We start from the raw sequence: 27,500 nt of genomic DNA, 5'->3' as shown, positions 1-27,500 counted from the left end.
AGGGTATAAATTAACTGCCTTGCCCCTGGCACGCGCCCCCTGTGTGGCTGGAGGCCACTCTATTCACAGTGCTGCTGTTGCTGTGGAACTAACAGCCAGCAGAGTGATTAAATAGTTGAACTGAGCTGTGGTGGGGGAGAAACTACACAGGCAACATGAGAGTACCTATAGAGCAGGCCTGGGAATTATGTCCAATACATTATGTCCAATACCTGGGCATTATGTCCAATACATTATGTCCAATACCTGGGCATTATGTCCAAAACATTATGTCCAATACCTGGGCATTATGTCCAATACATTGGCATTATGTCCAAAATATTATGTCCAATACTTTCTAGTACTTGAAGTCAAACTCTCTGGGTTCCCAGAGTAATTTCCTGGTGGTAACGGAGGTAAATGAAGTGCACCTCCAAACTAAGTCTAGCACACCTAAAATAGTTTCAAGTATTTGACCCAGGTTTGGGTCAAATACTTCGGTTTGCTTTAGTACAGTCAGTACACAGTGCGGTGTGGCATCGAACAGTCATGTCGCGTCAGCCTCAGATGAGAGTGGAAAGTACAAACTCTCTTCATCTCACTGTGCTGTGTGGGCTGAATGTTAGCACGCTGAAACGCGCCCGCCCCGTCCCTGACCTCTCCCACTCTTCTCGGACCTACGTGAGGCGTTAATGGGCCCTTGTGTGGATGGAGCAAAGAGCTCTCTATTCTCCCTCTCCCTCGCTTTCTCATATTTAATATAACACCCTCCCTCCCTCCCTCCCTCCCTCCGTCCGTCCTTTCCAGCGTAGCGATGGCCCTCACCACTTATGAGGGCCGGTTGTCATGCGGGTTGCCGTGCACCTGTCTGGCTGTGTATCTCCTGGTGTTTTCAGAGCTGTTGTGGGTGTTAATGTGCCACTCTGTCACCTCATAACTTGGATGCCCACCCACTCACCCACCCACCCACCAACCCAACCCTTCACTATGCCTCTCTCCAGACCTTGTCTTGTTGTTTTGACCTTTCCTGTGCTTCTCTCGCTCTCTCTCTGGGCTCACATAATACCTATGGTTCCATAGTAGGTTGATACGTTGGCCTCTGTGATATACAGTGTATAACTGTTTCATAATGTTCACAGTGTTGTCTCCTCTTCGTAGCTGTTTTTAAATACTGTATGTCAAACAATGTCACAAGGATATATTATATATTAACCCTTCCTCTCTCTCTTTCCTTTCCTCTCTCTCTCCCTCTGTCTTTCTCTCTCTCCCTCTGTCTCTCTCTCTCCCTCCCCCCACAGAAAGGGAGGAAGTGCTCTCGCACCCACAAGGCCCCCGAGCCCCTGCGTCTATCCTACGCCGGCTGCCGCAGCACGCGTCTCTACCGGCCCAATTACTGCGGCGTGTGTGTGGACGGCCGCTGCTGCTCGCCCCGCCGCACGCGCACCGCCTCCGTGCGGTTCGCCTGCCCGGACGGCGAGCGATTCGAGAGGTCCGTCATGTTCGTGCAGTCCTGCAAGTGCAGCGACGAGTGTAGCCACCTGAACGAGGCCGCCATGCCCCCCCAGAGATGGCTCTACGGAGACACACACAAGTTCATCGACTAACGTCCCCCTTCACCCCTCACACTCTCCCCATGACATTTACACCCCCTCCCCCCTTCTCCCCCCCCCCCGCCCCTAGCCAACCCCTTGATAGAGTAGCAGTCCTAAGTGAATCTTTGAGTAGACGCTAGCCAGGTGCAACGATCGTCAACTCTCCCCCCCCCCCCCCCCCCTCTACCCCCCCCCCCCCCTCTCTCCTCCCCTCCTCGAGTATGTTTGGGAGAACTGTGAGAAGAATGAATCCGATTGGTCGATCTGCGCTCTGGATAGAGAGGAGTTGACTTGTGCCGGCCTTAGAGTAGAGACACCCGGTCCATTGGGGCTCAACCGGAATCACCACAGTGTGTAAATAGGTAAACATGGATGCGACCGTCCACCATTTTGTCACTCACCACGCACTCCTGAACTCTGGTACTGAACCCGCACTGTGGGGACGATAGAGAGAGGTGGTACTGGTACACACACACACACACACACACACACACACCCACACACACACACACACACACACACACACACACAATGTAGACTACTTACTACCCAACTGCTGCACACTCCCAGTAGACTGGTGGATTTCGGGGTACGGCGGTGGAGATGGAGATGTTCAATTCCATCATGGTGGCTGACTGTTAGCATAGACATGATGGTCAATCAGGTCTGATTCTAAGAGAAAGGAGAATCAGGCCCATATCAAACCTTCAGTTGACTTCTTCATTAGATGTCCGATATCTGAGAATTGAGAAAGAAACCAATGAAGACATGAAAAAAGTCACACAAGATCACAAGCTGATAACTGCTCTGGAAGGATGTTTGTGTTTGTAATGGTATTTATTCCAAGGTATTTATTGCTGTGACAGAGACGATGATGACACGGTGGCGGCCAGTGAGTGAAGCGCTGCTGCTATGCTTGGAGCTTGGCATGGCGTGGCAGGAGGGGCGAGGTGCTCGCGTGGTGGGGGGGGGGATCAGGGGTAGGGCTGAGAGGGACAAAACAGCTGAGAGCTGTCAGCAGAGACAGAACAGCTTTGACAGATCTGGGACTTAACCTCGGGTCACACCAGTGTTCACTGTAATCATCAGACGGCCCCCCATTACCTGAGCAATGACGGACAAAGACTTGGGGAGAGATGTTATGTCTAGAAAAAGGGACAGACCTGAACCTGTTGGCTGAGGCTTTACGTGTGTGAGTGGGCGAAAGGTCGAAGGTGGTGTACACAGCTGGACCCATCTCCTTCTTTTCCTCTGCTTTGCCTCAGCCCCCCTCCAAAAAGTGAGACATTCAGCAAGAGCCAGAGAAACAGGTCTGGAGATTCTGGCGTCGAGAAGTCGACTCGCTGATTCGAAACAAATTACAATCCTGGCTCTTGAGAGGCAGAGTGAGGGAGCCTCAGCCTCAGCCTCAGCCACCCTCTGGTTTGTTATAAAAATAAAATTAAAAAAGCCTGGGTACGAAGTAAACATGTAATTTGTGACTAGTGGGTGGAACCGTTTCGGGACCCGATCTGGCCTGTAATCTAGCGACTGATCCAGGACACTCAACAAAACAAAAGTCTCACTCATGTCGCTTCATGTTTATGTGGTGTCTATTTCTGAATGCTGCCATAGAACGGCCGAGATGCTGACGATGACATCACCTTCATTAAAACGACTGTAAGAGAACATAAGGACCCCACAAAGGGGTCAGAGGTCAGGGGTGGGGGTTACTACCACAGGACCTCCAAGGGCACGTGTGTCATTGTCCTGTAATAGCACCTCGTAGAGATCAGCAACCCTAACCCTTGGGTGAGGAGGGCTGACTGTAAATGCCCCAAGTTCTCCCTTATTAGGACTTGGGGTTCAAACTCATGCACCTTAGCAGTTCTGTTCATGACAGAGTCTCTAAATGAAGGAGATGTATGGAGAGATGGGTCTCATCTAATCAGCATGCTTTTCTGTCTTCGACTCCATGAGAAGTATTACTGAGAGTTCAAGTGTTGAAGTCCATTTTATATTGTAGTCCATGAGAGAGCTCTTTAATCTGCCTTATTTGATTTGTGTTATGTTCATGTGTGTATTTTTTTTTCTTATTTGCCTTTTTTTTTCTTCTTTTTAATGCCAGATCAGGCTTTCATAGGTACTATGCTGTTTCTAAACACACAACCTCTTTTGGGAACTTCACACTTTATAAAAGGGAAAAAAAAGACATTTTTGACTTTAAATGTTAACTGATGTGTTATACACTGCCATTGCTTTGTTGCCTATGTAGATTGTGGTTTGATAAGGATGTCTGTAGTTTTAATACTGGACACTATAGAGCAGCTATGTACAGATGCATCATTTTGTTTGTAGAGTTTATCTGCTGTATTCGGGCCAATCTATTATAATGAGTTATTATAACCAATGAACCAGTCCATGTATACAAGCACTGATGTCATGTCTGAGTTTAACTAGTGAGCACACATGCCCATGTTCAAATCATGTGAATGATGACCAGAATGTGTAAGCAAATGTTCTGCGAAATACTCCACTCAAACAACTGTCAATGTACTTTCAACCCCTAAAAAGAGTTATGGAACTCTAATGTGCATGTTTCATCCCCAACTTTGATTCACTGGCCAACTGAGTTCATGCTGCATTTGGAATAAAGAATTTGATTCACTGTTCCATCCTGGAGTGTTGAGATGTTGCACCTGTTTCTCTTAATGATAGCGGGGGAGGTGTGGCTCAAACACAAACACTGAGTTGAGGTCAATTATCATTGATATGTTGTTTTCCTTTATGATGATGGGGGGGGGGGGGGTCAACCTATGATGCCTGTATAAATAATTTTTCCATTAGGGAGATATTTGCTTACCTAATGGAGGGATGCCATGGACACCCCACACTGACGTAAATAGAGCCTTGATGCCCAGCGCCAGGCATGAGTCACTGGACTGCATGGAGCTTCCTCAGCTTAGTCTAGGAGCCATATGCATATATTAAGCATAGAGGCCTGACAACTAGCAGATGAACGTCCCTGCTCTGCTCTGAGTGGAGAGGACAGCGGTATGCGGTCACACACCTACTGCTTAAAGAGTGACCAACATTAATATTCAACCTTCTGTCTGGAGGCAAACTGCATTTACGGCATTTAGCAGACGCCTTTATCCAAAGCGACTTACAACAAATACATTTGTCTAAGTAAGTGAATCATCTATCCATCAGTCATCATAATAAAAACTAATCTATGCTAGGACCAGGGGCTATTGGCAGTCACATTGCTCGAAGGAGGAAGAATTACTTAATTTATTTACAGGAGAGAAACTTGTACAGGGGGGTAGTGGGGATGAAGAGGTCTTTAGAGGTACCGTTAAGATGTAGCCTGAAGAGATGGGTCTTCAATGTACAGCATAAGGTTTCCCCGGGAGGAAGAGTTAAGGGGTTTGAGTACTTTCCAAATGCACTGTATACGATGCATCTTACAGCACAGTTAACGCGTAAACACTGCTAACACCATGCTCTACTAAAACCTTGTCAGAAGTGCGGTTCGAAACCATGCCTCCATTCGGAGACCAGAGTACTCCTTTCCAGGAAGGACTTTCACCGTGAGTCCGGTGCCTTAGACCGCTCGGCCATCCTGACAAGACTGCAGACAATTCCCATAATATTCATTCAAACATTGTTCCAAGTAGAAGAAAAACATCTTAATAAATACAAAGTGAACAATGAAGTGGAGTTTTATAAAAAGTTTTTAATTGCATTGACCAAAAACAAACCACGATAAAAGACAAGAAATTTAAACTGGACAACCCCCAAAGAGATACATTAAAACAAAATAAAAATGTTTGGTGAACATAGTCAAGGAGCAGAGCTTTAAAATAAACAGTGAGGAGGGTTAGGGTTTTCATCCAAATATGGACACAGAGATTCAAGGGTAGGGGACAATTCTGCTGGGCTTGAAGACTCATCTGGACTGTTCAACTGTAGAAAAGAAAGAGGGAGAAAGAGTGTGTGGGGGGGGGGGGGGGACGAAGAGGAGAAGATGAGTTACAGCGTCCCTAAGACCACTGCGTCAATCACAAGTAACAGCTGGGCATTCCAGCTTTTCACAGATGGGTTAAATATATACAGGACGGGGGTCTCCTCTCCAGTTACATGGCAATCCAATTGTTGTCTCATCACCACCATTACCCAATGAGTTATTATACCAACCAATTATCTGGGGGGCAACCATGAGCTAACAAGATCCTACCAGCCTTTCAGGCTGGGCTTTACAGACCACTTATGATTAACAGGGGTGGAATACCCAACAGAACACACACGGACATTAAGGAGGTTGTTATGATAGTAAATGTAGTCTCACCCCTCCTCAATACATTCTACACATGCCAACATGCATCTGCCTCGACCACTTCACGTAGAATTCAACAAGATATACAAGCAGCAATTGACACGGGCTAAAAAATCATTCTAACATGGATGAGGGGAAAGTGGATTCAGAGACAAGTGGGGACATCTGAAGGGCTGACCTGAGGAAGGAGAGAGAGAGAGGGAGAGACTTACTGTAAGTGGAGATGTCAATCTCTTCGGGCAGCTCTGCCACGTTGACCTCGAAGCGGTCCTGCACGTCGTTCAGGATCTTGGCGTCAGTCTCATCAGATACGAAGGTCACAGCCAGGCCTTTGGTCCCAAACCTGCCAGCACGGGCCACCTGAGGGGGAGAGGGGGGTTACATATGGGTGACGGTGCCAGAAGCTGTGCTTCTTTTGGGGATATAAGACAGACTATTAGACCCTAGGGGAGATGTTCTTTGAGACCAAAATTAAGACATTTGCTAATATTCAAAGCTTGTCAGTTAACTCAAGTCAGTATCCGATTGGGCATTTTGAACAAAGAGAAAGCGCTCCTTTGGCTCACCCTGTGCAAGTATGTGTCTGAATCCTCAGGCATGTCGTAGTTGAAGACAATGTTGACTCGCTCTATGTCCATCCCTCGGCCAAACAGGTTGGTGGCCACCAGGATCCTCCTCTGAAAGTCCTTGAACTGCTGGTACCGGGACAGCCTAGTAGGGATAGGAGAGCGCCAGGGGGGGATTAGCAACACAGCTGCTATAGGTATTACAGGGTCTGGGCCCCTTTGAAGGGAACAATGTGTTGAGTGAATTGATGAGGCTTTGGGCTCCATAAACATTGTAAGCATTTGAAGCTCAATTGAATGAGAGCTGTGTGAGAGAGACATGCGTGTGAGAGAGCGAGAGAGAGACTGACCTCTCCTCCTGAGCCATGCCTCTGTGGATGGCGATGGCAGGGAAGTTCTGCTCCACCAGCAGCTGAGACAGAGCCACACAGCGCTGGACTGACTTGACAAAGATCACCACCTAGAGGATAAAAGGATACATTACAACTCCACTCAACACAGAACCATCAAACTCATTCATACATCTGATAAAAAATATTTTTTATCTAAAAACATGTTAACAAAATGCATATGATGTAATAAATTAAAAAAGGTAACATTGGGATAACTTTACAAGCTCTCGTGTGGCTTCTATATTTTTCTCCTCTCTGATGAGTTTTTTTCCTTGGCTTACCTTTGGTTCGGTGCTAGATCATAGTGTGTATTGCATTTATTGTTTAGTATTGTTTTTGCTATGAAGCGCTGTGATATTTGTCTATGTAAAAAGTGACATACAAAGACATTTAACTGGCTTCTCTGGTTTTACCTGGTTGAACTCCAGCACGTCGAGCAGGTCGAAGAGCTTGCGGTTCTTCTCGCTGTCCTTCAGCTTGCAGTAGTACTGCTGCAGGCCGTGGAGTGTCAGCTTGGTCTCATCGTCCACAAACACCTCCATGGGCTGAGGAGAGAGGGCCAGACAGTCAAACTTCAGACCTAGTCGTCTAAATGCACTACAGGAACAGCAATCACAAGAAGTGACTCACCAGCAAAAATACCCCCAGTGGAGACTTGCTAAATTATCTATAGGCAAAATTAAGCAGTTTTCTGACTGGCATTCAGGATAAAGTCTCAAATGTTAACATGCGATACATCTGCTTTCATGTCGGACCAAGAAAGTCCAGATCTGAATGTCAATCCAGGACTTCTCTAGGGAAACCAAGTAGTTACACTTGGTATTCCTAACCTTGTCCCCAGGCTACTACAGTGCTATAAATCTGGAATAACAATGATTCAAACCTGGCCTAAGTAGGAGAGAATTTACTGAATAGAGTATGTTGATTTCAGCTAATCACATGGTGCCGCGAGGCATAGCTCTGAATCACTGACAGTCTTTCTATTGGCTTAATAAAGGCCAGGTTTGAAGCGTTGGTCCACCAGACCTTTGGGCGGAAGTGTCTGGGAACGAGACTACAAGAATCTCCTAACATCATAAGCTGTGGGAGTGCTGCCCCCCACCTCTGGCCCTGTACTTACATCCTGCATGAATTTGCGGCAGACTGGTCGGATCTCCTTGCTGAGGGTGGCGCTGAACATCATACACTGCTTTTCGTGGGGCGTGAGCCTGAAGATGTCCTGCACGTCACGCCTCATGTCTGGAACATCGGAGAGAGGGGTGAGAAAGTCCAATCAATCTCCAACTTCTCCCATTCATAACAGCCTATTGATATGACAACCACTGATTCTGGATGCGTTACACTAATGTGAAATTAGGACATGTCATCAAGACATCAAAAATAGCGGATGACAAATGAGCATAACCCACCTAGCTGCTCCAGCATCTTGTCACACTCATCCAGGACAAAGTGCTTTACGTTTTTCAGGAAGAGGGTCTTGTTGCGGATGAGTGCGAGGATGCGGCCAGGCGTTCCCACCACAATGTGAGGGCAGTTCTTCTTCAGCACATCCTCGTCCTTCTTGATGGACATGCCACCAAAGAACACGGCAGCCTTGACTGTGGGCATGTACTTGGAGAAGCGCTCGTACTCTTTACTGATCTGGAAGGCCAGCTCTCGCGTGTGGCACATGACGAGCACTGAGACCTGGGAAAGAGAGAGGGGTGTCGAGAGTTTACAGGTTACCCATTTGTCAATGCAATTTGATTCTAATAAACTATTAAAACAGAATAGACTGTAAGTGGAAGATGTTTTGTTTTTAACCTTTAATTAGGAGCTTATTCTTATGAGATTAATGCAAACTAAAAGCATTGTAATAAATGTTATTCCAAAGAAATATTTTCTGTGTTGAAGTACTGACCTGTCCGTCCACAGGCTCGATCTGCTGTAGTGTGGCGAGCACGAACACGGCTGTCTTACCCATACCAGACTTGGCCTGGCACAGGATGTCCATCCCCAAGATGGCCTGAGGGATGCACTCGTGTTGGACTGGGGGGGGGGGGGGGCATATGGTCAATACTGGGTCATTCACAAACATGAAAAGTATGCACAGAGAGTCTGGACAGAATATTCATTGCTTCTAGTGTAGGCCATCAAAATCCACAAGTGGGCCATCACCTGATGGCCACTAATTTATTCACCTGTCCTCCTACAGACCCACTCATTGTCTACTACACAAATACGTCAATCAGCTATTCAAGCCCTTCATTCACTACTCCCAACCCCATCATAGCCCTTTACAGCCACCCACTCCAGACATGATATAAACATTTATTTGCTTGAGAGCTTACACAGAGTTCAAACCATTCCAGTGCTTCCATTTTGCCTGACAAGGATACCCCATTCTCAAATATGCATTTTCCCCCAGACATGTATGCTGTCCCCTGCCCTCACCTTCAGAGGGATGCTCAAAGCCACAGTCGACGATGGCACGGAGCAGCTCAGGCTTGAGCAGGAAGTCCCTGAACCCGGAGCTGTGGATGGAGACATAGGAGCCCTTCACCTCCTTCTTGCCAGCTGGGGCTGCCGTCTCAGGGGCTCCCTGTGGCTCCTCGTCCTCTTCATAGTCGAGCAACTCGTTGTCAACGTCATTCTCTGCCATTCTGTTCTGTGAGAAAGAGAAAAGGTAGGATGAAGGGGTAATATATAATTTAGCCTTTTTTTCCTACCTCAGGTGAGAGTCCTGGCGAAGAGGCAACAGTAGCAATAGTGGCTGGCTGTTCACACCTGCCATCCCCATCCCCCTCCCACACACTACAATGCTATAGATAGATCTACGATAACTGTTTATTAATTAATCTTGCTGGGGTGAAATAATAGGGGGCACTGTTCTAAACGTGCATATAGACCTTCAACATGACCACGTCGCCATCATAACAGCACTAGTAGTACTAGCTACGATGGTTGGAAAAGCAGTCACCATCTACGTCGGGGCCTTCTCATTCAATGAAGCCAGCCAGGACTACTACACTGCTGCGTAACGAGCTGCCAACGTTGTTCCACTACTAGAGGCTCTATAGTGCCCAAAGCAAATTGCTAGCGCTCAACATAAACCGCTCAACTACTGATTTATAAATATGAACTTCAGCTACATCAGACATATTGCGGTACAGGTCATGATTGGAAAAGTCTGAGTGAGTGTTAGCATCCGTAGCGGACTATGCTAGCTAGCTAATGCAAACAATGAAATCCGGCTCCATTTAGAAATGGCAATGTAGCCAGCTGGGCTACGTTAGCTAAACAAACCACTCGACACGACTCACATTGAACGAAGAATATGCTCTGATCATATGTCGACGTTGTGGAGTTCTCAAAATATTATGGTTTACTCTGATTGCAGAGCTTTCCACGACTTGAGCCATTTGGACTGGACAAGTCTTCATTTCCCTGCTGCTGGCTAGCTCACGAATCAAACCTAACAAACCGGATTAAAAATGACAAATGTTTATCATCTGTCCCCGGAAAAGCATTAGGCGCACTTGACCACGTATTACGAATAAACAGAGACATAGTGATAAAGTCAAAATGCCTTTAAAATAAACAATATTATCGACTTACCTTGTAGTTCTGTTATATCTCAACCTCCGCAAAATGCTCCTCAAAACCACATGGGGAGGCCTCAGTTTATACGACTACCCGGAACTACCGCCTCCAAAAAATGCATCCATATTATTGGTGGAATTACACGTCGATTTGGTCAACCTACTTTTAATCTGATCAGGATTGGACAAGACAACCTGCCAATCACCAGTCAGACACCCCAAAGCGGAAGACTGGAAAGAAGCGGGACTGATCCGAATATGTGCTCAACTGGTGTAAATGGTGTAAATAGAGATTGATTGAACCTAGTTTTGGGGCCAGACTGTTTACTAACCCTAGCCTTATCGATCACACGCACATGCAGTCACACACTTACTCATTGTGAGTGTTGTTGTTGCTATCCTGTGACACTCCACTTTATGCTATTGCCATTGTTTTTGCAATTATTACTGTTGTTATTATTGTGACATTGCACTGCAAATTAATATTGTTTGATTGTTGCGTTGTTGAGGAGTTGCTTCCCCTAAAGCATTTCTTTACATTGTATCCTGTATATTGTGTAAATGACAATTTATTTTAATTGATTTGATTTGATAACCCTAGCCTTAACCCTAACCTTTAGCCATAACACACACACACACACACACACACACACACACACACACACACACACACACACACTGTAGTAACTATGGGGAGATCAGAGACAAGAGAGTTATTTGTAAAGATTGTTGTTCCTGTTTTTGATCCTGTTTTTCAGGAACCCACACCTTCTCTCCATCCCCATGTACTGTATAACCACAGTCATTGCGTATAACTGTGATATGTGACATTTATGCACGCACGCACGCACGCACGCACACACACACACACACACACACACACACACACACACACACACAAACACATAGAGACTGTCTCTCAACCAATTACGTCTACCTGGGACCACACCTCATCTTCTTCAAGATCAAAAAGTATTCTGCTTCTTCTGAGGTCTTCCATTCCTGTTTGGTATTTGTTCCCAAGGAAAGTCAAACAGGTTTCTGACTTTCTTATTCTGTAAAATAACATTTCAGAGTTGAACTTAATGATCTCTGCCCAATGCAGTCATAAAGTGGTGTCTCCAGGTAATTACAGTATTCATTTGAAATTGAATTAATAATAATTATTATTATTATTATTAATAAACCCTATATTTGCTACAACACACACACACACACACACACACACACACACACCACACACACACACACACACACACACCACACACCACACACCACACACACACCACACACGTCTTTACCTTGGCAGGGATGGACATGGAGCAAGATTGAGGTTTATTCAGCATTCCTTTTATTAAACTTGCAAATATATTGCATGGCTTCAGTGCAGTATGGATGTGAGACTTTTACATTTCAGTAAAAGTCTCAGCTACACATAAAAGAAAGGTATCCCATGGCATAACTTGGCAGATGTAATTTGAATGGTATTAAGACACTTGTCAAATCTACACATGCATATCCAGTAGTTCTACAAAGAGCATATCAAGTAAGCAGACACACATGTATTAGTCATATTATTAGCAGTACAAAGTAGAAAAAAAGATATATACAGAAATAATAATAGTTTTAATAATATAAACCATATTATGTGTTTCCGCTGGTTGTGTTTGCTTCAACTTATCTATGCAACAGTCAAAACACTGTGATTTCCACATTTTCTCTTTCATTCTTCTACTCCTTGTCAGTTGTTTAACTTCATAGGGAACACATCTTCATTATAAACATCTAACTTTTCAGCAGTCATCAGTACAAAGCGCTCATGCTACATTTAGTAGTCGGTTATTCAGTTCTGCTCCAGCTGAAGCATAGTTAAACTTGTTAATATCAAGGTTAATCTTATTGGTCTTTTAAGTCTTTCTATATTTTTTACTCAGTTTCCTTATATGGTAGAGCTTTTGAACTTCATACAAGCTCATTGCCCCAAGTGCCAGACAGCTATTGTCTGAGTCCAGCTCTTCATCCCAGACATGTGCCCCCTCCCCACTGAGGCCTCTGGGCCTGCAGCATTGTCCCCGTCAGACAAACATGGGAGAAAGCTCAGAGTTTCAGTAAGCCTGCGGGGGAACTCTGAGCTCCACAGCCATAGGGACAAACTGAACAGCCGTTCTATCTCAATGTCTGATCCTGAACAGTAGGACATTCATTCATACAGTCTTATATAGCCTTCTTCAAAAAGACTGTTTGGGGAGTCTGACTTAGCACTTACGTGGATGAAAAGAGACTCTCTCTAGAGGAAGCAAAAACTCCTCAGTCTGCACATTCAGTTCAGCCTGCTTGCCTGCTTAGTCAAGTTCTTTTTTTTCATAGGGTAACATACACATACCCGTTATTTCAACAGTACAGTGATGTAAGGCATCAAACGATTCACTGAGGCCAAGTGGATTTTGGCTTTGATTCCACAAGTCTGTGAACTTCCAAGTCAAAGCACTTCTTGTCTAGTCATGAAGGGGAAATGATAGATGATAAACCGTACTGTAGTGATGTATCGCCAGGCTACATCCTCAAGAAGTGGTCAACATGAAAGAGAGTGGTCAAGATGAAAAAGATGTGGCATCAAACATAGACACAACACGATGATGAGGGAAGGTAGTTTTAGTCCATGAGTGGTTAGCGGTCTCCTGTGCCTCTCCAGCTCTATACCTCTATATCCGTGACTCCATAGCAGACGAGAAGCACCACTGGGTAGCGGAGAAGTACGGGAAGCTATCCGAGTCGGGACGGGATTGTGTTTCTGAGGATTTGGCTGAGGGAGAGCCCGGCTGGGTCAGGAACTCCCTCACGTGGCGTGGCAGAGAGTGGAGCAGCCAGTCCTCTGCAAGCAGACCACCTCCACGCAGCCCTGAGCAGCAGCCCAGCTCCATGGGAAGCTCCTCCAGGCTGTTACTGCGTAGGTCCAGCCTGGAGAGCTGACTCAGGTTACCCAGCCCTGGGGGCAGCCAGCCCAGGGAGTTGTGAGACACGTTCAGGCTACGCAGCTCCATACAGTTACTGAAGAGCTCCGGAGGCAGGCTCTCCAGCCTGTTACCACTTAGGTCCAGCTCGGAGAGCAGTGGCAGCGCCCCTACCTCTGCTGGCAGCACCTCCAGCAGGTTCCCAGCCAGCAGGAGCCGTCGGAGACGGTGGAGGGTGAAGAGGGCCGGGGGCAGGCTCTGGAGCTGGTTGTGTCCCAGGTCCAGTAGTTCCAGGGCGCGCAACACGCCAACACTGGCCGGCAGGGCCAGCACACGGTTGTGGGCCAGCCTAAGGCAGGAGAGACGGCGCAGGTGGGCCAGCCCCAGCAGCTCCTCCAGGGTACGCAGGCTGTTGTTCTGCAGGTCCAGGGTGCGCAGGCTGGTCAGGGCCAGAAGGGCCGAGGGGAGACGCTCCAGCTGACACCCCTGCAGCTGCACTTCAGTCAGGCCGGTCACGCGTCGCAGCCCCGTCAGAACCATCAGCCTGGAGCCCTCGTTCTGGATCTCCAGCCTCACCAGGCTGCCCACCAACTCACCAAGCTCTCCGGGGATACGCTGCAGCATGCCCCTCAGGACCAGCACACGGAGGTGTCGAAGCTGGCGGAGACTGCCCAGGGCCCAGCCGCGGCCCACCCCACCCTCACAGCCCAGCCGGCCGGTGAGATGGAGCTCCTGCAGGCCCCGGAGAGAGTAGGCCCAGCTGGGGATCTCTGCTGCCTGGGTGAAGGTGAGGTGGAGGGCCTCCAGGCGTTCCTGCAGGACTCCCAGAGCGCCAGGCTCCACGGCTGCAGTACAGTGGTACAGGTGGAGCTCCCTGTCAGAGAGAAAGAAACAGATGATGGCCTCTAAATGCATAGTATGTGTAAAATAATTACACAAAATCGAACTGTTAGGATTTTGGAATCTCTCCAGAAATGCGTTATACACACATACTGTACTTTTAAAAAAAACATATTTGTTTAATTGTAAATAACGTACTGTAGCACACCTGAGTGAGGTCATGTTGGACACCTGTGCGGTGAGCTTGGCATCAGTGATGAGCTCCAGCTTGAGCACCACCAGCTGGCTGAGGGTGAAGAGGGCGGGGGGGAGGCGGGGCAGGGCCACCAGCTGCAGCAGGGGCCGCCCCTCAGGGTCGGCGGTGGTCATGGAGCGCAGCCTCTCGGCCCCCCAGCGCCTCTCCAGGCTCTCCTCCAGCAGCCGCGTCTCACTGACGGGGGACAGGAAGACGGAGAGGCGCTGGGCCAGCAGGGGGTCGTACTGGTCGGCCATGTGGAGCAGGAAGGCCAGGTCGTTACACAGGTCAGGAACGTCTCTCAGAGAGCCCAGCTCCTTCAGCTTGTTGAAGGAATACTGACGAAGGGAGCTGAGGGAGCAGACACACACACACACACACACACACACACGCACGCACACACACACACACGCACACACACACACGCGCACACACACAGTTTTCTTCAAGAACACCAAGGAGTGAGAGTTAATTTATACCATGATATTTATATCAACGTGATTTGACCTTATCCTGGCAATGCAAAAAGAAGCACCACACAGGAGAGGCTGAGGAGGCCAAAACAAACCTCAATTCATCAGCAAAACATAGTACACATAGTATGCTCGCTCTCTCTCTCGCTCTCTCTCTCGCTCTCTCTCTCTCTCTCTCTCTCACACACACACACACACACACACACACACACACACACACACACACACATAAATTGACAAGCAATGTTTGCAAAAATCTATCCGTTTTTGTATGAATTTTGGATAAACAAGAGTGTTCTAACAAGGAAGCTTGACTCAAGCAGTTAGCACCAATTAGTCTTAATCTATGGGAATGTGAATGGTCATTTGCACCTTTGATTTGGAGGCCATCATCGACATTGTTAACTTGTAAAATACCCTATTACTCCTCCATTCACTGTTTAGGCACCACTTTGGGTTTCTAGTCTAAAAATGTTTCGAAAAATCTCTGACCATCTAAATCACAAGGTGAAAAATAAAGTCAAAACGTTTCACATCTCCACATCAGATGAATCTGTAGATTAATCTACTAATAGGAAAAAATAATCAACTATGTTTTTTAATCAACTGACAGTCCTAATCAACACGCTAATACACTGTTGTTACTTGCAGCAACACTACACAGGAACAGTACAGGGGAAGATATAGACTGTTGCATAGGATTTAATCTCACATCCCAGACTTTACAGCTATATGCAATATTCAGAGGCACACTGTCTGGCTCTGTCAAATGACTGTCAGGTATGCTGTGGAGCAGCCATGAGACATCAACGAGTGCTATTAATGTATCTTCTGTTCATTGTAATGCCACTAAGACTTATTTTTTAATCGAATTAAATAATAAGGTAAATACTTCCTAATAATTGGTACTCAATGGACATTCGGTCATGAGATATTGCGACCGAAAAGGTCAGTACCGAGAATTTAGAATTAAACACTTATCTAATTACCTGGGCCTTTCTTCTCAGAGCTCCCTGTTCCCCTATCTAATAAAGTGATCGACAACAACGTACATTTTCATGCAACTACTACATCAGACAACAGGGAGAAAAGAAAATAGGAATGACACAAACAACATCCACTGATGTTAGAAAGACAGCGTCCCAAATCCTTTCAACAAAGGATTTGTTCATCATATTCTTCCTCCCTCAAACACGCGCACGCACGCACGCACGCACGCACGCACGCACGCACGCACGCACGCACGCACGCACACACACACACACACACACACACACACACACACACACACACACACACACACACACACACACACACACAAAACACACACACAAAAACACACACACACACACACACACACACACACACACACACACACAAACACACACACACACACACACACAAACACACACACACACACACACACTCTCAAACACACAGTCTATCCAGACCTGTGGAGGATCCAGCTGAGGGTGTAGAGGCCCAGCAGTCCAAACAGGCCCACCAGGGTGACGTAGGCCACCAGCAGCTTGTGGAGGACGGAGGCCAGGGCGTGGGTGCACTCAAAGGCACTGTAGCCCGTCAGGGCGTGGGCCTGGGGCAGGCAGATGTGGGTGAAGATGATGGAGTCCAGCAGAGGGGTGGTGTAGCTCACTATCAGCACCACCATCAGTAGTTTAAACACTGTCTGAGCCAAATACACCTGGAGCAGGGGAGATAACTCAAACTATTGAAATGTACGTCCGATATAAAAGTTGCATATATAATCATATACAAAATAGACAATTTCCATGTTTTAAAAGTAATGCTAAAATTCATCCCTCTGTTTAAGATGTTTGATCAGAATGTAAGCGTAAGGCTTGAAAACACAATGTTGAAAGAGAGATGACAGATATCCAGTTAATCGCCCCTGACCTTGTAGATGACATCAGAGTTCTCACAGTGGGAGCGGAACCTGCGCACCCTCTCAAACAGCGCCCTGGCCTGCTCCCCATCGCTCCGGTCCAGGCTGGCGACCCGTCGGGGGCCATCCGGCACCACAGGGGTTCTGGAAGCCGGTACACGAGCCCGGGGGGCGAGAGACACAGAGGACAGGGACGAGGTCCTGGAGAGAGAGGAGGGGCACGGCGAGGGAGGGGCAGCTGTGGACACACTATCCGACCTGTCCAGCAGGGGGCTGTCTGTGCCTGAGTCCATGCTGGACTGGCGGTTGCGGGGTACCGGGGGTGAGGAGGGGGTCGGAGGTAGAGGGGGTTGGGGTTCCTCCTCCTCCTCCTCCTGTTGGACCTGGGCCTGGGCACTCTCCTGGAGCGCGGCGTGGGACAGGGCTCGGGTGGTCCAGGGCGACTCGCAGCACTTCCCCAGGATGGCCAGGAAGTGCTCTATGCGGGCGGAGGTGAGGGGGAAGTGGAACCAGAAGCAGCCGCTGGCCAGCAGCACCAGGGACTGGAGCAGGGCCACATAGGGGAAGAAGCGGGAGTACCAGGGCAGGGCCTCGTGGTAGCACACCTGGCTGATGTAGATGTACTGCTGGTAGTCCAGGTTGGTGCGTCTGCCCTTGGCTGGGGTCCAGGCGTTGCTCTTGTGGGTGCCTGGGGTGGAAAGCTTTGTGGAGGAGGGCCTGGTGGAGGTGTGGGGTTGGGGTTGGGGTTGGGGTTGGGGTTGGGGTTGGGGTTGGGGTTGGGCACTGCTGGAGGAGGAGCTCTGGTTACTGGGGGTGGTGGTGGTGGTGGTGGTGTTGGGTGGGTCGAGGGGGAGGCACACCACCCTGTCTCGAGACAGCAGCACGGTGCCTGCCAGCACAGACACCATCAGCATCAGCACCACCAGGTACTCCATGAACACCTCCCACCAGGGCTTCAGCAGCTTGTAGCTGCCCTGCCTCTCGCTCAGAGAGGACAGCTCGGACAGGGAGAACATGCTGTGTGTGGAGGGTAGGGAAGCTTCTGGAACCTCTTCTGCGCTGTCAAAACAATTTAACCCTCTGAGGATTTCTTGTGAGCCACCCAGTAACAAATGAAAACGTTTAAGACAGGATCTGAGGATCTGGTCACATGACTTGTCAGGAATCAGCTTTGGTCCACCAGCGGGGTCAGATCCACCTCTTGGGGAACTGCTGCGGAAAAGACTGGAGGAAAAAAGACAAAAGAATTGGAGAAGACAATGTGAAAAAGCAACATTTGATGTAATAGAAACTTTTGAAAAGGAACGGTGTACCCTGCAGCCCAGTGGGTTAATTTAACAGGAACGGTGTTGTGGATTAGAACAGTTACATGGTTTAAACAAAGTTAAAGTGCTTACCCTTCCTGTGTGAAAGCTAATGTTCCTAAACTACTTTTGCGTCACGGTTTAGGATAATAGGATAATATGTGAACTGTTGTTTGCCTGGGATACAGTGTCTGATTATTGATGGAATGAAAGGAAGTTCTAAAAAAACAGACTGGCTGTCTATAGCCCCATGACACACACTGCCACATATTAACCATTACAGTAGGCTATTAAATCTTAATATGTTTGCCTCTGTTTTTAATGACAAACATAAAAGGCCTTTGCAAGCAGGCTGAATATTATGAAACTACCCATTTACAAGTGGCTTTGGGTTTCATATGTGCATTGCATTGGATTGCAAATCAGAGCATCTGATTGATCAGTGGAGGAGGAACAAAAGTCATCTTCAAACTACTTGTTAACAATGTGACACGATTTCTAGGAAGGTCAGACAAGAGTAAAACGTAAGGTAAAACGTACCTGTTATCAGTGCATGATTGTCAGACCACTCTTCTCCCAAACTTTGTTATGCGCATCTGTTTATCAAACGGTGTCCCGAACACAGAGCATTGATGCCAGTCACTCAGAGCAGAGAACCCGCGCGGCCGCTCTGGGCGACTCCAGTCCGGTGCGGTCCGGTTCTCTCGAGAATAGCCCATGAAACTTCATTACCAACTTTTCAGTTGCGGTCGGTGACTCACGTTGAGAGTGGGGCGGTAGTAGGGAAAAACAAGGGGGCATTGCCTCTTTAACGGTTGTCATGACGAAGGGGGATGTCGACAAAAAAATCTAATTCAACCCAGCCTCGTTATTCTACTCCGGTAAATTGCTTGACAAAGAAGAATACATGGTGCTTATTTAATAAATAAATAAATAAACATTCTCTTGGCACTAATTCCCCTTGAAGTTAAATCGATTATTTATGAAATGTGTATCATAAGACTATGGCCCCAAGTGAGAGAAGAAAAAAAAAGGGTTATACAGTGAATGCATTGATGGGTCACATCCACCAGGTGTCATTAACGTTCAAGGCACTCTGACATAGGCCCGATCCGTTATACTCATTTGCATTTTTTCTGATTGCTTAGGCACTCTCTAAATATAGGCTATTTTTGTAAAACTCTACACACTAACCACAAAACCTCACACCAAACCAGCAAAACATAATAAATGTCTTGCAAAAGCAAACAATTCTTGCAAAACTCTTCAAACAATTTTTTGTGTGTGTTTTTGCGTCAACACAGTACAAACAAACCATCATTTGAATAAGCACACAAAGCACCAACTACGCACTGATAGTATAAATGAAAAACACTTGTGGATTTCGCTTTTTCTGTGTGCAGGGCACAGCAGTTTGCAATAAAGTTTTGTCATACACTTAGTAAACACACATACACAGGATCTCAAAAAAACCAATGTGGTGGTGTGCTTGCTGATATTTCAGCAGATTGTTGCAAAGGCAAGATAACATGAAAATTAAAAGTAGCAACAGGCTTTACTGGAAAATCTCTGTCAATGCAAACACTTAGTTTGACACTCAGGCACTTGTGAAAGTAATCAAATTCAAGATTTCTTTTTATTTTTTTATTTTTTATTCCTTTGCAAGTGTGTCTACATTTCTCTGTGGTATTTTATACTTGCCAGTTTATATGTTCCGTTAAGCAGGTGTCTGCTGGTACTTTTGTATCTGGGTCAGGTGGATTCTGATGCTAAATCAAATGGAGAGAGAGCCACAATATGTATCGTTCACAGTGTGTTTTTTGTGTGTGTGTGTGTGTGTGTGTGTGTGTGTGTGTGTGTGTGTGTGTGTGTGTGTGTGTGTGTGTGTGTGTGTGCAGTATGTGTTTCTGATGGCCTAGACAGGTGGGAAAAGCAACCCTGGGACTGGGTGCAGCCTTGCAGTGGCGGTAACCAGTACACACGTGCTGGGGATGTGTCGACTCAAGACCAGAGAGGGAAATCTCAAGAGAGAGTGTGAAGCACAGCTGTGTGGATTCTTCAGTTCATCCTGTCTCTTATTTGATGTTTTCAGCAGTGCATCTACATACAGTACATGGCAAACTAACCTCCAGATACGTAATCTTTCACACTTCACACTTGTAACAGTAGTGGAATGTACAATGAGAAATGAGGAGTACATTTGTTGTTCACCGCACTGAAGCTCCCAGCCTGCTTCACTGCCATTGCTCTTATATCTGTGTGAGTTCTGCAAAGAGCAGGCCTGTGGCTTCACACATCTACCCTTTCTGACACAGCATGGGCCTTCAGACAGGGAGGACGGTGTTCTGGGTGGGGTTTGTGTTAGTTTGCGAGAGCATTCACACATTGTCTACCCCATGAAAACACACCACACACTTGGAGACTTAAGCATCCCATTCGTTTTGGTCACCTAAGCATGCCTATGCATTCATCTAATAGATTTTCTCACCGTACCTCTTTACATGGACAAGGTATAACCTCTAAATCCTGTATAGTTGTAGTCATCCTTAAACCTTCCACGCTTTTCAAATGTGCAGCTACAATAGAACGTTAAATGAAGTTCTTGAAATGTATAATTACTCATTCAAACATGGTATATGGCACAAGACTGACATACATACAGCATTTGATGACTAATGGAGGTCAAAGGTCATTATGAATAATTTCCAGAGGTTCTTTATTTTGTGTGTGTGTGTGTGTGTGTGTGTGTGTGTGTGTGTGTGTGTGTGTGTGTGTGTGTGTGTGACTGTTGTTAAATGGGATTCTCCCTCCACCATCAAAGGTTTGAGTACAGTGATGAGTATCGCTGCCATCAAGACAGACATGGGTAACAAATGTTTTAAAGGGATATTCATATTCATTGTCTTCAGCACCATACCAGTGTCTACATATGTGGAAATGGGGATTGTCTATGTTTTGTAGTCAAAAAGATAAGAGAAAAGCAAATCATCCCCTTTGATGTCATTTGGGATAAAACAATTTTGATTTCTTTCTTTTTTTTCGTTTTGGGGAAATATGTAGTGAGCAGTGAACGGAGCTCACTACTAAAAAAAGTAATGAATTAAAACACTACTAAGATTTGAATTCAGTTAAAACCACCAAGATACTGCAACTTGTAGTTAAACTAATAGTTGAGCTGTAATCTCGTTCCTAAAATACGTAGTGGAACCACGCCCCAAAACTGTGATAATACATTTGCTCGGTCAAGATGAGTGAGATTATGGAAAGTGACATCTAGCCTACAGGGTTAGCACGGAACACAGTAACAAGTTTGAATGAGGGTGCTAAAAGGGAGGCCAAGCAGATGTCACATCCTCCATCAGATCAGGGTTAAAAGGTTTTTCCAGTGTGGCGGTGGTGTGAGGTGTGTTTAGTGTGTAGGGAGGTATGAGAGCCCTGGGTAGCAGAACGTTTCAGAGTTCTCACACCCTCGTACGTCCCACTGACCTCTCATCGTAAGTGTTACCCTCCATCTTGGCACCAAACTTTCCGTGACAAATTCTTATTTGTATTCTAACTAGAATACCAGTCAGACATGTTGAGGTCGTAACTTGCAAGAAGGTGTGAAAACGTCACACGACTGATGTTTTTGTAATGTGGGAACTATGGTTACTGTTTCAGGGAATAGGTTTGTTATTGTTTGACAGATACTGTACTGTAGGTGATTTCCCTTTTCTGACAGCATCTAGCGTCTTTTTGGTACAACCAAAGTCTTTGACTGACTTTATTCACCAGTTCTGTATCAGCCACAGGTGTTCTATTTCACCACGTCATTTTGTATGAAATAGTTTGAGACTGACAATATCTCTGATGGTATTTTGACTTTCTGTTATATTTCCTAGCTCTCTGGCATCTCCGTGTCGTTATACAGTAGGTTCAAATCAGTGAAACACTTTTCTTTTTTTTTGCTCTGTAGACATTCAGTAGCCACTTCTACAGAAAGTCCTGCAGTCTGGCGTGACCTTCGCCATCTGAGAGAGAAAGGGTGTACATGTACAGAAATGTAGTGTGTAAGAGAGATGATGAAGAGAAAAGAAAAGATGTGGGCCGTGAGAAAGTGGCACTGTGTGTTTGTGGTATCCCCCCAGTCCCCTGGCTGCAACCACACCCACCCACCCACCACACTGACGGAGACATACACACATCTGTGACGATGGCCTAAACTGCTGTGTGGACAGGACTCAAACCATCTGAATCGCTCTCTCTCTCTTGTCTCTCTTTATCTCTCTCTCTGTCTCTCTCTCTCTCGCTGTCTTTCTCTCTCTCTGTCTCTCTCTCTCTCCCTGTGTGTCTCCTTTATCTCTCATTTTGCTCTTTCTCTCTCTCTATGTCTTTCTCTCTCTCTGTGTCTCTCTTTCTCTCTCTCTTTCTGTGTCTCTCTTTATCTCTCCCTGTGTCTCTGTTTATCTCCCTCTTTGCGCTCTCTCTCTCTCTCTCTCTCTCTCTCTCTCTCTCTCTCTCTCTCTCTCTCTCTCTCTCTCTCTCTTTCTCTCTCTCTCTCTCTCTCCTTGTCATCGGTGGTTTGGTATTGTGTGTGGACCCCAAGGAGAGTGCTACTGTAGCATGAATAAAGTCAAGGAACAAACAGAGGATCTTCTCACTGTTTCTCTGTCATGTCCAGCTCTCTCTCTCCACACAGGTTATCACTGTCCTACACAGTCAACAGTCAGAAGCAACAGTCTACTGAACCTTCCCTTTTACCTGTACTTCTTTGTACAGAAGACCACAGAAATGAATGTCCCATTGATAAATCAGGCACATTTCGTTGACTCTTTTAGTTTCACGTTTAACATGAGCATTAGTTGTCATTTCAAAGGCGATCACATGCAATCACTTGGACATTGTGTGGAACATGTGTTATGGATTAGGGTGGAGTGACAGCAGGGGAACACCTACTGTAGGGCAGCACCTACACCACCTACACCACCTACAGTGAAAAGAGTAGTGGCGGAGACTATAACATGTGGCTAGTGTGGTAACTCTGGCCTGTCTTTGAATAGGACTGAAGCGATCAGATATGGGCGTTTTCATATGAGCTCATTTCCCCCCAAGAGTTTGCAAATGACAGTAACAATGCCGATGTGTGAAAACGCCTTATATTTCCCCCTAGCATAGGGATGTATTGTACGTTTCTATTCATATACTTGTGTGTTCATCTGTGCAAGTGTGTGTACTGTTCTGTATGCATGTGTTTATGTAGAAAGCACATGAGACCATCGCTGGTTTGGCGTTGTGTTAAAACAACAGTGTCCATTGTGACACTTGGCTGGGCCCTGCTGTCCCTAGACTCCACACCCTGCCCATACCCCGAGTGTGGAATTGTGTGTTTGTGTTTGTTTATGTCTTCACCTGCTGTAAGCTGTTACACATATTTGTGATCAGCTAGCTTATTGTGCAGCTCATAAGACAACTCTGAGGGATACAGAGAACACGTGAAAATCTAGCACAACACTACTGCAGTTCTCACAGAAATAAAAGCAAATCTAAATGCCAGGCGTTCAGTGAATCCACCCTCTAGACATCTACCTTCCCCTCTTCCCCAAACCCCAAAGCACCCCAGACCCCCGAGAATCAGGTTCCTAGAAAGACAGGTTTACCACCAGCAGGGGAGCTGAAGCCCCTGAACCCCCCCAAAGAGACGAGGCACAAACCCACCGAGCCCACCACCACGTCTCTGCTCCCTGCACCCCCAAGCCCCCCCCCCACCCCTCGCCTTTTCTCCCTGAAAACCCCGGGGAGAAGGTTGCAAACCCCCCACCACACAAACCACATAGCTAAGACAAGCTCCACTCCAGCACATCAAGGTACCTTGAGGCACAGCACACTCAACTCCACTGTGTGCTCACAGGAATCTTCGACTTGGCTGTTGGTGCAACAACAAAATAACACTTAGGGGCCGTTTGGTTCCAGTGTTCGTTTGGTTTCAGTGTTTGTTTGGTCAACTGACTTTATTCTGTTAACATTTTGTGTGCTGACTCATTAAACCTTGTACAGAAAGATAGTTTTCATAGTGGGTATTACCCTGTAAACAAGCAGAGCCATAACAGCTAGCTACAGCAGCAACCTGACTACCTCTTTTATCTGTAACAGTTATCTTAAAGCTACTGCTTCACTGTCCTGGCGCCCTGGTGGTGGAACGAGCTTCCCACTGCTGTCAGGACTGCAGAGTCACTATTTATCTTCCACCGTAGACTGAAGACCCATCTCTTCAGGCTACATCTTGACTGTCCCTCAAAAAAGACCTCTTCACCCCCCACTACCCCCCTGTACAGTTTCTCTACTGTAAATAATAATAAAAAAAAAAAAAGATCCTTCTTCTAGCTTTGTGACTGCCAACGGCCCCTGGTCCTAGCATAGATTTGTTTTTCTTAATTCACTTACTTTAGACAAATGTACTTGTAAGTCGCTTTGGATAAAGACGTCTGCTAAATGTCAAAAAAGTAAATGTAAAAAATGTACTCCAGTACTCAGTTTTTAAAGCGTTTCATCTTGACATCAAGACATGATGACATCTTTTCATCCTCTTTCTCGTGTGGGTGAGTGCTGAGATCTCAGTGATGATAGGGAAAAAATCTCACCCTTGTCATAAGCATGACTGTGTGGGATAGATGTCTACCCCTTCGTCCACACCCACACACGCATGCACACACACACACACACACACACACACACACACACACACACGCATGCACACACACACACACACACACACACACACACACACACACACACACACACACACACACACACACACACACACACACACAGCTGGACCTCCAGTAATATGTCAATTGTGCTGACTCACAGATAATGTTACAGCAAAGGTCCCCGGTTTCACGTGAGAATGAGGGGACTTTCAAACCATGAAAAAGGCGCTCTCAGTGCAGCACACACCAGTCTTCTGGCTCAGCCAGATTATTACTAGATCCAGATTACCGTAGCCTTGACTCCTATAGCATGGGTCACTGGCTCTCAGCCCAGAATGGGCAGATTTGGATGTGTGTTTGGTCCCCTCTGGTGTGGCTGGATTAGACTTCTCTAGAGGTAAGATGACTAACCGTGGACACTATAGACAGGTTCTTCCCAGAGAAGTTGGTTCTGCTCTGGGAAATAGCCGGTAAATGTTTACTTGTTATTTCAGTTAATGCTGTTTCAGACAAGTTCTGATAATTGTCAAAATGATGTCAATATTGAGGAAGGACAGAGAAAGACTGAACAATTTGAGAAAGGACTGCTGCAATTATGGCATTTGTTACTTTGGTGAAATGGTAATGTTATGTGTGCCCTTGGTTTAAATCTTTAAAAAGAAATCACTTATTTATAATCAATCTGGGAGAAAAAGGTAACATATTAATTGGTAGCTGGGAATTATGAATTGTGTGTGGTGTGTGTTTTATAGGTGACTATGTTCACGTCATGCCTCTTAATGCCTCTGAATGCCCCTTTAGTGAACTGAGTGGTTGGAACTCTGAATGCACCTTAAAGCTTGTTTAGTGGTTTTCTGTCAAGCTTTGTTTCCCACAATCCTCGGCTCTGTTCAACAACAACAGCTTCAAAATCAAAATCAAATCTCTCTCTCTCTCTCTCTCTCTCTCTCTCTCATGCAATCAGTTGATGGGCGCGAGGGGAGAGAAAAGAGGACGTTACTAAGACAAAGACACAAGAACAACTCCAGATTCTACTGTGCATCCAAGTGGTAAGTTGAAGAATCCAGACACTCTCCTCCATTTGATTTCAACTTTACAGTATGTGTGTTTTTGTGATTGATTTTGTAGATTCACTCATTTCAATGTATTTTACTGTTGGATTGAGATAATTCTTTTGGGGGTCAAGTCAAAATGGGATGGGCTTGGATGGAATTGGATCCACTGAATTATGTTAATATGGGGTTGTGTAACTAATATTTTAGCTGTGATTTTAATTTAAGTAATTACTAAAAACAGTGATTTAGATAATATACAATTATGATCATTATGGTAATAGAAATGGAAACAAACTGCAGAAAATGTATCATAACTGTAATTGAATTTCAGATTATAAAATGCAGTTTGAATTATATGTTATGGCAGTTATTTGATTTTGGAACACAGTCAACTCAGGATTGGTGAATAAATGCTCCCAATAATATATATGGATCTGAAAATATTGATAACTGCAGAATGTATCATTGTTATCCAACAATACAAATTGTAAAGATGTGAGATTTGAGTCAAATTGCCTGCCTGTTCAGCAGTCCTCAGAGACATTTGAAAACTTCAGAAAAAGGTTTGCAGGTGGCTGTTCTGCATTTCTAACCCAAACCTCAGGCTCTGCCATTTTAACTGAATATTTATCAACAGGTGTGTGTGTGTGTGTGTGTGTGTGTGTGTGTGTGTGTGTGTGTGTGTGTGTGTGTGTGTGTGTGTGTGTGTGTGTGTGTGTGTGTGTGCATGTGCACGTGTGTGTGTGTGTGTGTGTGTGTGTGTGTGTGTGTGTGTGTGTTTCTAATTTACATAAGGAATAGTAAGTGCAGAGGCTACTACTACTGCCTGGGGAAAAGGCTTGAGTGTTTCATGTGTGTTAACCCTGTTTGTTGGGCATTTTTGCAGCCAATTTGCTTCTGCACCTGAACAGTGATTTGAGGGAACACAGTACCTCTATAAAAAGAGCACACCTCATTCCTAAAAAAGGCATTTTGTAGAATGACTCACTCTTTAGCAATCTCCAGCGCAAATCCTCATTTTCCTCTGTTAAAGGCAATTTTCCTCAGGGAGCTGTGTGATTGTAGTCTCCATTGTTGCTGTATGAATGAAGTTGCCGTTTTCACATCACTACAGCTGCAACACTGGTATCTTGCAGTTCTGTAAACCACTGAGTGAGAAAGACAAAAGAACAATAAGATTTCACAAATAACAACTGAATTGAGAATTGGGACAATAAGTTGATCAACAAACGAAATTGCATTTGACAACTGCTAGTTTTACATAAACCGATAGCTCTAATTATCATCATAAACATTTTCAAAATCTATTCTGTGACACAGTTGTAAATATGAGATTATACTGATTATAATCAAAATGTGTTGCACTCTCTCTAATTTTTATAGGAACTGGAAAGGTCGAGTTCTGGAGATAGATACATATGTGTTACAACGGAACGTCTGCGGAACTAAATGACGGGTTTGGGTTTAGCCCAAAGGCGTATTTATTATTATTATTATTATTATGGGTGGTGGAGAGAAGGATAATCCGAGGGAGGTCGTCGGGGTCCGGTCCGGGGTCGATAGCGGGAGGTCCAGTGTTCGGGAGAGGGGAAAGGCGCCGTGGGGGTAATCCGTGGGGAGTAGTC

At 45.9% G+C, this 27,500-nt stretch overlaps 4 protein-coding genes across 4 annotated transcripts in view; 2 read left to right on the top strand and 2 right to left on the bottom strand.

Annotated features, from left to right (window-relative positions):
* The window catches only part of LOC310809097 (CCN family member 1), a 5,555-nt gene extending 3,966 nt beyond the window's left edge, over positions 1 to 1,589 (top strand). The window contains exon 5 of the mRNA XM_083676251.1: positions 1,278 to 1,589. Within this exon, the coding sequence (XP_083532377.1) occupies positions 1,278 to 1,583 (306 nt within the window). The 3' untranslated portion in view covers positions 1,584 to 1,589. The remainder of the gene's footprint in view (positions 1 to 1,277) is intronic.
* Positions 1,590 to 5,269: 3,680 nt separating this feature from the next.
* ddx39ab (DEAD (Asp-Glu-Ala-Asp) box polypeptide 39Ab) lies at positions 5,270 to 10,510 on the bottom strand. Its single transcript, XM_083677985.1, has 10 exons — positions 10,445 to 10,510; positions 9,281 to 9,494; positions 8,748 to 8,875; positions 8,257 to 8,533; positions 7,968 to 8,086; positions 7,261 to 7,392; positions 6,806 to 6,915; positions 6,456 to 6,600; positions 6,102 to 6,249; positions 5,270 to 5,519 (listed from the first exon to the last, which is right to left on the bottom strand). The coding sequence occupies exons 2-10, from the start codon at positions 9,486 to 9,488 to the stop codon at positions 5,503 to 5,505; spliced, it is 1,284 nt and encodes a 427-aa protein (XP_083534111.1). The 5' UTR covers positions 9,489 to 9,494; positions 10,445 to 10,510; the 3' UTR covers positions 5,270 to 5,502.
* Positions 10,511 to 11,764: 1,254 nt separating this feature from the next.
* Positions 11,765 to 18,935, bottom strand: LOC310810013 (volume-regulated anion channel subunit LRRC8D). The gene is made up of 5 exons (XM_083677592.1): positions 18,675 to 18,935; positions 16,842 to 18,054; positions 16,379 to 16,629; positions 14,428 to 14,805; positions 11,765 to 14,253 (listed from the first exon to the last, which is right to left on the bottom strand). The coding sequence occupies exons 2-5, from the start codon at positions 17,844 to 17,846 to the stop codon at positions 13,131 to 13,133; spliced, it is 2,757 nt and encodes a 918-aa protein (XP_083533718.1). The 5' UTR covers positions 17,847 to 18,054; positions 18,675 to 18,935; the 3' UTR covers positions 11,765 to 13,130.
* A 6,864-nt stretch (positions 18,936 to 25,799) lies between these two features.
* LOC310809467 (uncharacterized protein) overlaps positions 25,800 to 27,500 on the top strand; it is a 5,294-nt gene continuing 3,593 nt past the window's right edge. The window contains exon 1 of the mRNA XM_083676735.1: positions 25,800 to 25,869. The gene's annotated coding sequence lies outside the window, so the exon portion shown is untranslated. The remainder of the gene's footprint in view (positions 25,870 to 27,500) is intronic.

This window comes from Argentina silus, assembly GCF_951799395.1.
Source record: "Argentina silus genome assembly, chromosome: 9".
Lineage (NCBI taxonomy): Eukaryota > Metazoa > Chordata > Actinopteri > Argentiniformes > Argentinidae > Argentina > Argentina silus.
Note: the sequence above shows the minus strand (reverse complement) of the source record. Positions and strands in the feature narration are given on the sequence as shown.

Excerpts from the sequence above, each read along its gene's own strand:
- ddx39ab (XM_083677985.1), bottom strand. The coding sequence starts at position 9,488 with ATGGCAGAGAATGACGTTGACAACGAGTTGCTCGACTATGAAGAGGAC. Across the intron at positions 8,534-8,747 it reads TCGAGCCTGTGGACGGACAG|GTCTCAGTGCTCGTCATGTG; the intron begins GTCAGTACTTCA and ends TCTCTTTCCCAG. Across the intron at positions 6,916-7,260 it reads ACGTGCTGGAGTTCAACCAG|GTGGTGATCTTTGTCAAGTC; the intron begins GTAAAACCAGAG and ends TTTATCCTCTAG.
- LOC310810013 (XM_083677592.1), bottom strand. The coding sequence starts at position 17,846 with ATGTTCTCCCTGTCCGAGCTGTCCTCTCTGAGCGAGAGGCAGGGCAGC. Across the intron at positions 14,806-16,378 it reads CTCAGCTGGATCCTCCACAG|CTCCCTTCGTCAGTATTCCT; the intron begins GTCTGGATAGAC and ends CTGCTCCCTCAG. Across the intron at positions 14,254-14,427 it reads TCCAACATGACCTCACTCAG|GGAGCTCCACCTGTACCACT; the intron begins GTGTGCTACAGT and ends TCTCTCTGACAG.